The sequence below is a fragment of the Physeter macrocephalus genome, chromosome 16, assembly GCF_002837175.3.
Source record: "Physeter macrocephalus isolate SW-GA chromosome 16, ASM283717v5, whole genome shotgun sequence".
NCBI classification, from domain to species: Eukaryota; Metazoa; Chordata; class Mammalia; order Artiodactyla; family Physeteridae; genus Physeter; species Physeter macrocephalus.
In genome coordinates, this window is record NC_041229.1 from 63,923,744 (window position 1) to 63,935,086 (window position 11,343).

Genomic DNA, 11,343 nt, shown 5'->3' on the forward strand with positions numbered 1-11,343 from the left:
TTCTTTCTTGACAGACAATGATGATGAATGTGAAAAGACTGGCTATTCTCTTGGGAGAAGAAAATATACCTCACCTTAAGTGACAACTACAGTTTTCTAACAGAAAAAATAATCGGCAAAGGGACAGGATCAATGATAAGGATAGGGAAAATACTCTGAGAATAGAGTAAGTACAATATATACATAATGGAATAAATAGTGAGGCTGCTCCTGAGTCCAAACTCTTATTTTTAAAAGTCTGATAAAAATTTACTCAATTACATTTTATACAGTAATATTTAGTGAGCTTTGTCCAAAAAGGCTATGTTTTGTTTGTAAAAATAACAAAAGCTTTATCACTCAGTCTCTGGTCAATAAGAAAGGAAGAAAACCTTGCTAGAAATAACAATAAATAATTCCACACAAAAGTCCAGGTGACATAAGAATAGTATATTAATTAATATATTTTCTTTGTATTTACAATAAATCCATTTGTTAATACTGCGATAGAAAAAATAATCAATCCACATTATGTAGTAGAAACTGGCTTTGAGGCTGATCATACCTCTCACAATAAAAACATACAAGGATTTCTTCCACAGCTAAAGTACTTTTCAACATGACAGTCTTGGGTGAAGGTAAAACTGACAGAGTACTTTACTTTATGTCCTAGAATCAAGGGATAGAGGATATTACCGTTAAGCAAGCAGCAAAAAGCTGTTTAGTTTTTCCAGGACTATTTAAATAGTAGTTACCATATGAGAATTTAATTTTACTTTGAGATATAAAAAGTAAAAACCTTAAATAGGGAAACTGCATTAATCAAAAGCAGCCCCAAACAAAAAAGCCATCAACAGAAATGAAACAAGGCATTCTTATGTATCATGCATAAAAAAGGATAATTACATAATACATACTTTAATGACCAGACTAATAAATAAATGAGGTAAATTTTACAGTCACTGGAACAAATAAACTATATTCAGCTACTTGAGTGCTGTACTGACACTGCTTTTGTTTCAAAATATAAAGTAACATAATTAATCTAACATCTAAAAACTGCATACTTTGAATGTTTGCTTTTTTGATACCCTTTTGAGATAGTAAAGGGGAACTGTGTAACAAAATATTATCTGAATATAAATTATCAACACCAGGGCTTCCCTGGTGGCGCAGTGGATAAGAATCCGCCTGCCAATGCAGGGGACACAGGTTCGCTCTCTGGTCTGGGAAGATCCCACATGCCGCGGAGCAACTAAGCCCGTGCGCCACAACTACTAAGCCTGCGCTCTAGAGCCCGTGCTCCGCAGCAAAAGAAGCCACCGCAGTGAGAAGCCTGTGCACCACAACTAAGAGTAGTCCCCCTCGCCGCAACTAGAGAAAGCCCGCGTGCAGCAACAAAGACCCAACGCAGCCAAAAAAAAAAAAATTATCAACACCAATATGATACAATTATCATGTCATTGCCATTTTGTATATGCACAGTGGAAATATTCTGAAAGCTAGGAAACAGATGAAAACAGACTGGTCAGAATTTTAAATTTCAGACCAATCCATGATAATCTAGAACAGAAGAAGACAAAAATAAAATTCACTAAATAGATATAACTTGATATCTTTTCCAAATTCAGTCGTCCACTAAGATGCAACTTCTAAACAAGTCTACTACCTCAAAGATAAAAAGGAAGAAAATGTAAATCTCTTTTGAGCTTTAGTTTTCAAGTTTATGCTATGAAAGAAGGCTGACATTAGTCAGAACAGCAATACAGTATCTTTGCTTTTGAATTTGCTTTTCCTATTTTAGTTATAGTATGGAATAGAGAGAAAAATATTAAATTATCAAGTCAAGGGTATATTTACGGCCAGTTCATGAAATATATTGAGTTAATCAGTTGGGTCAAGAATTTCCTACTATGCTGCTACATTTATTATCTATAGCCTTGGAATTGTAATTTAGGAGATGTCTATCACAACTACTGACAGCACTTTTCATGGTATACCAATTTCCATTTTTACTTTCTTCTCTCCTTTGCCACTTAAATGCATTATTTTAACCACCGGATAGGAAATTTTATTTTACAAATTCCTGTTTCATTTACTGAAGAGGTGACTTTAACACATAAACCTGCCAATCCTGAGAGATGATGATGATGATGATAGGAAAACTAAAACCCAGAGGATTATTCACTCAAATTTCTGCTTTAGTTTTTTTTGGAAGATGGCTGGCAGAATAGAAAGAAGAGCCAAAATCATTAGAACAAATACTGAGTTCCAGGAAACAGCTTCCCCTGCTGTTGTAAGCTGGTACAATGTTGTTCCTGCCTTAATTGCTACAAAAGAGGGAGGTGCAACACCTAAAATAGAAAGTAAAAACATATGGTAAAAAACAATTCTTTTTAAAAATTAAAATACTGTGTGTATACAATTTCTTCTAAGAATATAGTGATTTACAATTTGAAAATTTTAATTTAATTTAAAGCCCCTCAAGTTTATTTCCATATAAAGAATTCAGTCTTTCATAATCACCGCTTAAGGATAATGAATTTAAAAACCCAAGAAAAGTCTCCAGAAAATAATTTTACAAAATGTATCAACAGCCTTAAAAAATGAATGTGCTATGATCCACCAATTTCAACTTTAGGAAATATTAATGTATACGAACAAAGATCTAGTCTCAAGGATGCTCATCAAAGAATTATAATAATAAAAATCTGGAAACAATCTAAATCTTCAAAAATAAGATTGAGTAAATTGTCATTCACCCTTGATAGAGTATACTTAAAAATGAGTGGTAGGAGTTACTCAGAAATGGAAAGATACTCAAAATATATGAGTAAAAGGAGCATTTTATACAAAAGCATGGTGGAACAACTACATTTTATTAAAAGCCAGAACTGGAAAAATTGCTTTAACCAAAGCTGAAGTTAACTTTATCTCTAGGTATTTCATCTATAAAATAAGGAGACAGTACAAAAATTCTCTCTTCTGATTCTATAAGTGTAATATCTTACAAAATCCAAAAATACCCCTGCTAAGATTTTTTCTCCACTTTTAGGGAGAACCTGCTAAGATTTTTTAAATGTCTATAAATTTTTCTAAAAATAGCAATAAAAAATTAAGTATTAACGTAAAGCTTTAATTTAACAAACAGTCAATACTTGAGGAATCTGCTCATTTTGTTGGTATCTAAACAATTCACCTTAAATTTGGAAGAAAAGCAGAATACTCTTACTAAAGAACTATCAGAATTCACAAATATATAAATGAATCTTTACACCCACTGATTAATTTCAAAATTAAGAGTTAGCTCCTTGAAAGCAAGAAACTTCTTGCTCATCCTTGCTTTCCCTCAAACTTTCAGTAATGCCCATAATAAGTTCTATGTTAATAAAAAGAAAGATAGGATCAATTTTCTATTGAAAATTAAAGTTCAGTATTTCAGTACCTGATTAGAAGACAAAGGAGAAAGTACTCAAAAAAGGCACCTTCAAAATTTTTTTTTTTCTCTCCACTGAGGGAGAGAATGGAGTTAAAAAGTCCTGCTTAATTCTACATGATTAAAAAAATATCCAGCAGAGAGTGCTCTTGTTTAAAAAAAAAAAAATTAAATCAACACAATCCAACAAACATTTCCGAGCATCTATTTACATAGGCCAGGCTCTGTGCCCACCAGTTATATATGGCGCTGGCATGCCTGCAAAGAGCACAAAATCTAGCCCAGCTGGACACTGCTAGACATGTACACAATGAGTTCTAACACAGCATGAACCAGAGGGCTTACCTAGAAAAGTGCCAATAAAAAAAACTTTCAATGGCACGTTTATCACAGGAGATGTAATATTAATAAACCAGTTAGGCAGAAATGGTGTTATTCTCAAAAATATAATGTAGTTAATGAGATGTTCTCTATGACGTTCAACCTGTCACAAGAAAGAAACAAGTTAGGATCAAGATAAAGCCAAGCCTGAAAATAAACTGATTATAAAATACCTTATTTCAAATTCTTATCCCTGATAGCTCAGCATTTACCCAACAGAAATGATCAAAAAAGGAGCTTGAAAATGACAATGAACTGCTTATCAAATGTTCATTACCAGAGCTAAATAACATCAGATGAAAGTTTTTAAGATTGTGCTTATAGTGTAATGTTATACTACTAAAGATGGCTCTACCTCAGCCTAGATAATATGGCTCAACATTTTAAACCTAAAAAGGCAAAATTAAATTTATAACTATATATAAGATAGATATCAAATGACCAACTTTTTAATGGCTTTAACGTCCTGTAATATAAAGGGCTGGTATAGTACATCAATAAACCTGGCCTCCAATTTTAAAAAAATTCAGATTATCTTTATGTTAATGTACTTCACATGAGTGAATTCATTCATCATTGACAAATGAGATTAAACAAGCATATAGAAACATTTAGCTGACTAAATAAAAGCACTGATTACAGTTTATACTTCCTAGATCTTGCTACACAAATAATGATTTTGATTTTGGACAAAATGCTTAATTTCTCTTAATTTCCTAACCTGTAAAGCAAAGGGGTAAATTTCTAAAATTCCTCTGATTTAAGAGTCTGCTTCTTCTGATTCTTTATAAGATTCTTAGCAATACTATGCTAGACTTTCCTGGGCAGTAGTCCTTATATTTATCACTGCTAGTCTTTGCAGAGATCCTAATGGAAGGTAAGTTCTTCCCACTGATGAAATGCATTAAAAGAGTTGGCTGATACAAGTTTTTCAGAGACCCACTGACAGCATCCTGCATCAACACAAAACAGGTGAGGTGTCTAAATATATGGATGCCTTTACATTGACACTTTGACTTTTGTGCTCTGATTGAAGTTACTGGGAATAAAGAATTAAGATTACTGTTAGAGACACAAAAACATCATATTTGAAATTATTAACATTCATTATTTGCCTACCACTTAATTTTCAAAAGATCATTTTTATCAAAGCCCTGAGTCTGGGTTAATTTATGTAGATATTATACACTGACCCCCCAAGTAGCCAAAAAATTACATCAAATAATTTAAAAATACATGTTTACCTGCTGTGACCATTTTACTGCTTTCTCAGTTAGGTATTTATAGACAACTGGCCTCCCAACTAAATAGGAGAGCATATAGCAGAATGAGGCACCGAGTCCAGAACACTACAAAACAACAAGAACCCATAAGCACTTTGTACTTTTCCATCTTATTCACATGGATATATTCACCTAAGGCAAACCTCAACTAGTTTCTTTCTTTTGGGGTATGGGGTAGATACTCCACATAACATCTCTTGAGCAGAGCACAAGAACCCATCTGATCTAGTCCTTTCTCTGACCAAATTATAACTAAAATGAGACCAGCTAAAACAAACTGGCACTTGTGATTAAACTTAGTGACTATATCCAAATAGCCTATGAATAAAACTTCAAGAGCAGTATTTTTTCAATTTCTATGCTTGAAAACACCACCTCCAGCCATGGGACTTAACTCCTTGGGCCCACCAACATTCTTGGACTATTTGAATTACAAAACAGTATAGAAAGCAAAGGCTAGAACGGAGCCTATAAATGCAATTAAGTCTATGATAACCCTGTTCTAGAAAAAAGCCAAACTATAACATCTCCTTATGGAGGGACTTAACAGATATTACTGTAACATTAAACCCCTTTTAAAACTAATAAGTCTATGCTTCCAGAGACTAGTGGGACTAGGATGCCATCATCATTCCCATCATTCTAGTTAAAGGTATTTCTTTCTAGTCTCCCGATTTCATTTTATATACTTACCAAACAAACAAGAAATAAGGCTAGTGGAAAGGGATAAAGAAACCCTGAGAGTATACTGAGAAATATAGAGCCCGGAATAGCAAATGTTTGCAAGCTGTTAACTTCTAAGTTAAGGATTAAAACATAATTAAATGAATTTTTAAACCACAAATCCAACAATCCAGAAAAAAAGTATCAATACAGAAGTTAGATGTTAATAAGATTATATCCATATTTCAGTATTAAAAAAAAGTAAAATTATACCCAAAGTTTAAAAAATACATGATTCCACAGCTGCAATACCTTTATAACCATTTACTAACATTATCGTAAATCAATGCTAATTAGTGTGTTACTAAGAGAAAACAAAGACAAATACCGAATGTGTACCAGAGAGAGAGGAACTGGGCACTTTAGGGGGATGGGTGGGGAGGGGGACAGGGGGCAGAAAAAAAAGAAAGAGAACAAAAGTCTTCAGTAATCTTGTAAACGACATGCTTCTCTAATGCATTGGATTTTTTTTTAAAGGGCTGTTTTTAAAAAAAATTTATTTAATTTATTTTTGGCTGCATTGGGTCTTCATTGCTGGGCACAGGCTTTCTCTGGTTGTGGGGAGCGGGGGCCACTCTTCATTGCGGTGTGCGGGCTTCTCATTGCGGTGGCTTCTTTTGTTGCGGAGCACAGGCTCTAGGCGCACAGGCTTCAGTAGTTGTGGCACGTGGGCTCAGTAGTTGTGGCTCGCGGGCTCTATAGCACAGGCTTAGTAGTTGTGGCGCATGGGCTTAGTTGCTCTGTGGCATGTGGGATCTTCCCGGGCCAGGGCTCAAACCCGTGTCCCCTGCATTGGCAGGCGGATTCTTAACCACTGCGCCACCAGGGAAGCCCCTAATGCGTTGGATTTTTACTCTCAAATATTTTTAGGAAACATGATTTCTATGGAAATACAGGTACAATATAAGGTATAATAATTACTATTTCTAATTTAACTTTTGGACATTTACCTCAACTTACTACTCATTTAAAAAAGAATAAGGGTTACAAAATATAGTAAAAGTCACAAATCTTATTTTTAAAACAGAACTGTTTTTTCCCTACATCTCTCTAGTTCCTAGTTCTGGCCTGGACCTCTGCATCACTCATAACATGATTTACTTGTAAGTCAGACAGACTGAGTGAATTCCTTCAACATCTCTCTCTTCTACTTTAAAATTTCTATCTTTACCCATCCTTCCTTTTTTCCTCTAGTTCCCACTTTACTCTTGTTTTCATTTCAATCTCCTTCTTCCTGAGTTCTTTTATCTTTAACTTCTTGCTCTTGCACAGATCCCTTCTGTATAAAACCACTCAGATGCCTACACACTAAAGAAAACCTAGGCTTTTCCTTGAGCAAGGTATCCTATCCAGTTACTGCCTCTCATCTTCACTGCCTCCCTTGCAACCTGGCTTACCCATCCCTCACTCTACTGAAACCCCCTCCTGGACAAAAGTAATGACTTTTTCTCAGTAAGAATTTTCTATTGACCCTTGCATAGGATTAAACATCCTTCAGTGTAAAACTCACCTCCAGTGAACTGTATTTTTCTTCTGTGTTACAGATCATTACTTCTCTAGTTTTTCTCTTCTCACCCTCAAACCTGAGATTTCTCTAACATTCTGTTAGCTAATCTCTCACTTTTCTTTGATAAATTCAGTCATTTCCATGTATATGGATGTACACATGGCTTCAAGCATACGGCAATAGACAGATAGATAGATGATAGATAACTCTGAATTCTCTATCTCTGATTCAACTTTTCTAATCAAATACCAGTCTCAAATTTCCCAGCAGTCTACTGGATGCCTCCATTAAAAATTTTAAAAATTAAACTCAGTTATTTCAGGGCTCTTTAGAATCTTTTAATGGAAAGTCTCAAACACATATGAAAGTAGAGAAACTAGTATTATGATGCCCTATATGCCCATATACAGCTTCAACAGTTAACATACAACCAATCTTGTTTTCTCTATATCCTTTACATTTGATTATATTGAAGCAAATCCCAGACATATCATTACATGTACAACTACATTAATACCTTTAAAAGATAAGGATTCCTTTTCTTTTTAACACAACTATAATACAATTGTCAGAGATTAATTAACCAAAATTCCTAACTATCATAAGTAGCTATTGAGTGTGCTCACAATTCCCAAGAGTCTTAATTTTTTTTTTTTTTTTTTTGGACAGCTGGTTTGTTCAAATCAGGACAAAAAAGGTCCACACATGGTATTTGCTCTCCACAGCACTTCAGTACAGGTTTGGTTCTTTTTTTTGTCTTGTAATTTACTTGTTGAAGAAACTGGGTCATTTGCAGAATTTACCACTTTTTGAACTTTGCCTATTGTATCCCTTAGGGTGGTTTAATATGTTCCTTTGTCATTTTTTTAAATTAATTTTTATTGGCGTATAGTTGATTCACAATGTTGTGTTAGTTTCTGCTATACAGCAAAGTGAATCAGTTATACTTATACCTATATCATTCCACTGTCATTTATCTTATAGTGTTAACAAAGCCATTCTCTCTGCATGGGGATATAATTTGACCTTAACTTTCCAGCTTTGTATAGATTTGTATTTCTTTTCTCTAACACTGAAAAATCTTGGTTCTTAATGTCATAAACATAATTAGCTATTTCCTTTACATACTATTAAGTGTATATATATATATATATATATACACATACATATATATACACACATGTGTGTATATATATATTAGATACATTAGTATCACATATTTTAAAATTTCAGAACAATATAGCAACTGAAAATCGTTTAAGATTTCTTTCAAATCTTTTCTGTCCTTAAGATTTATCCCAGAAGGGACACACAGCCAAATTACTTTTTTCAAGGAAACAATTTGGAATAATTCCTCTAGAGAGTCAAATCCCCATCAACTCAGTATACTGTTAAATTTGTTTCATTTTGCTTTAGATTGTTTAATTTTTTTAAATTTTGTTAAAATATACATAACATAAAATTTACCATCTTAACCATTTTTAAGTGTATGGTTCAATAACATTAAGTACTTTCACACTGTTGTGCAAGCAATCTCCAGAACTCTTCTCATCCTGCAAAACTGAAACTCTATAGCCCTTAAATAATATTCCCCACTCCCTCCTCCCCCAACCCCCTGACAACCATCCTTTTACTTTCAGTCTCTATGAATTGGGCTACTCTAGGTACTTCATGTAAGTGGCATCATATAGCATATCTTTGTGATTGGCTTAGTTTGCTTAGCATAATGTCCTTAAAGTTCATCCATGTTGTAATATGTTTCAAAATTTCCTTCCTTTTTAAGACTGAATAATATTCCATTGTATGTATATACCACACTTTGTTTCATTCATCCGTTAAAGGACACTTGAGTTGTTTCTGCCTTTTGGCTACTGTGAATAATGCTGCTATGAACATGGGTGTGCAAGTATCTCCTGAGACCCTGCTTCCAATTCTTTCAGGTATATACCCAGAAATGGGACTGCTGAATCTTATTTTTAATTTTTTGAGGAAACGCCATATTGTTTTTCACAGCAGCCAAACCATTTTATGCTCCCAACAACAGTGCACAGGGATTTCAATTTCTTCATATCCTCGCCAACACTTGTTACTTTCCGGGTTTTTTTTTTTCTTTTTGATTAGTAGCCATCCTACTAACGGGTGTGAGGTTACTTTAGATTTTTCAGATTTCTGCTTCTTTTTTCAATTTGATTTAATTGGTTTTATAATTATGTGAAATATTTACTTGGTTCTAAAGTCAAATCTACACAATAAAATACACTTAGAGAAGTTTGACTTCCATCCCTGTTTCATCTCTCCATAGGTAAACATTTTTATTCGTTTTTAAAGATATCCTTTCTTTTGTCATCCACAGCTCAAAAGTCCTCAATGACTATCCAATACCAAATCCATATTCTATATTCCTTAGCCTGGTACTCAAACTTCTCTACAATCTGAGTGCAATGTCTAGCCTACCTTCCTAAACTTAATTCTCAAATCCTCCCCTTCTCACACCCTATATACCAACAAAACTGGACTACTGATCACTTCCTAACCATGCCCTGTGCTTATAAGCTCTGCTCTAGACTTGCTATGTCTAGAATGACTATACCATATCTCTACCCATAACTCCCATTATTCCAGATGGAAATAGTTTTGCTTTTGAATGCTTAAAACACTAGATTGTACTTAGCATATAATTACTACTTTCTGGTTAAATGGATGAAAGCTAAAGGTAAAATAAGTAATTATAATGTAAAAAGTAATTAATATACAAGAGTTTGAAATAGGTATTACCAATGAAAGTACTAGTACTGCACTGCTGAATACAATGGCTACTAGCTACATGTGGCTGTGGGGAAGAGACACTAAAATGTGCCTGGTCTGAAATGAGATGTGCTATGAGTGTGAAATATACACATTTTAAAGAGTTGGTACAAAAAAAAAGAATGTGAAATAGTAATAATTTTTATGTGGTTTCATGTTGAAATGATATTTTTGACATTTCAGTTCAAGTAAAATGTATTAAATTTATTGTTACTTTCCTTAATTCGCTAACTAGAAAATTTTTAAACTGCATGTGGCTCACATTATACTTCTATTAATCAGTGCTGTACTAATTATACGCCCAAAGATAAGTCTTCTCTTTTGTTCACTGAGTTTAAAAAAGTACCTTTTTAACACTCAGAGCTTAAGATTCCAAAGTGTAAAATAAATAGAAAATTATAAGAAAATATAGATTTAACAAATTATCCTATAAAAATTCTAAAACAGGGGCTTCCCTGGTGGTGCAGTGGTTAAGAATCCACCTGCCAATGCAGGGGACACAGGTTCGATCCCTGGTCCGGGAAGATCCCACATGCCATGGAGCAACTAAGCTGGTGCGCCACAACTACTGAGCCTGTGCTGTAGAGCCCACAAGCCACAACTACTGAGCCCACGTGCCACAATTACTGAAGCCCGCGTGCTTAGAGCCCAAGCTCCACAACAAGAGAAGCCACCGCAATGAGCAGCCTGCGCACAGCAATGAAGAGTAGCCCCCACTTGCCGCAACTAGAGAAAGCCGTGCGCAGCAACAAAGACCCAATGCAGCCAAAAATAAATAATAAAATAATTTTAAAAAAATTTAAAACAATGCAGAATCACTACAATACCTTAATTATTAAGCAAATAGTAACCATATGCAATAAAACCTAAATTGACAATATTAACCAATGATTCATTTAAAATTGAAAAATTTAAATCAAATGTATTTTATAATAATAAACCTATTCCTATACTTTTTAAAAAATATATTTAATTAATTTATTTGGTTGTGCTGGGTCTTAGTTGCTGCATGCATGTGGGAGCCAGTTCCCCAACCAGGAATCAAACCTGGGCCTCCTGCACTGGGAGCGTGGAGTCTTAACCACTGCGCCACCAGGGAAGTCCCTAATTCCTATACTTTTTTTTTTTTTAATTTTATTTATTTATTTATTTATTTATGGCTGTGTTGGGTCTTCGTTTCTGTGCGAGGGCTTTCTCTAGTTGCGGCAAGTGGGGGCCACTCTTCATCG

General features: G+C 34.3%; 1 protein-coding gene across 2 annotated transcripts in view; it reads right to left on the bottom strand.

Moving 5' to 3' along the window:
• Positions 1-408: 408 nt before the first annotated feature.
• The window catches only part of TMEM41B (transmembrane protein 41B), a 29,248-nt gene continuing 18,313 nt past the window's right edge, over positions 409-11,343 (bottom strand). For both annotated transcript variants that reach the window (XM_007120141.4, XM_007120140.4), the window contains exons 4-7: positions 5,773-5,866; positions 5,041-5,145; positions 3,761-3,899; positions 409-2,333 (exon numbers count right to left, since the gene is read on the bottom strand). In XM_007120141.4, the coding sequence (XP_007120203.1) occupies positions 2,164-2,333; positions 3,761-3,899; positions 5,041-5,145; positions 5,773-5,866 (508 nt within the window). In that variant the 3' untranslated portion in view covers positions 409-2,163. The remainder of the gene's footprint in view (positions 2,334-3,760; positions 3,900-5,040; positions 5,146-5,772; positions 5,867-11,343) is intronic.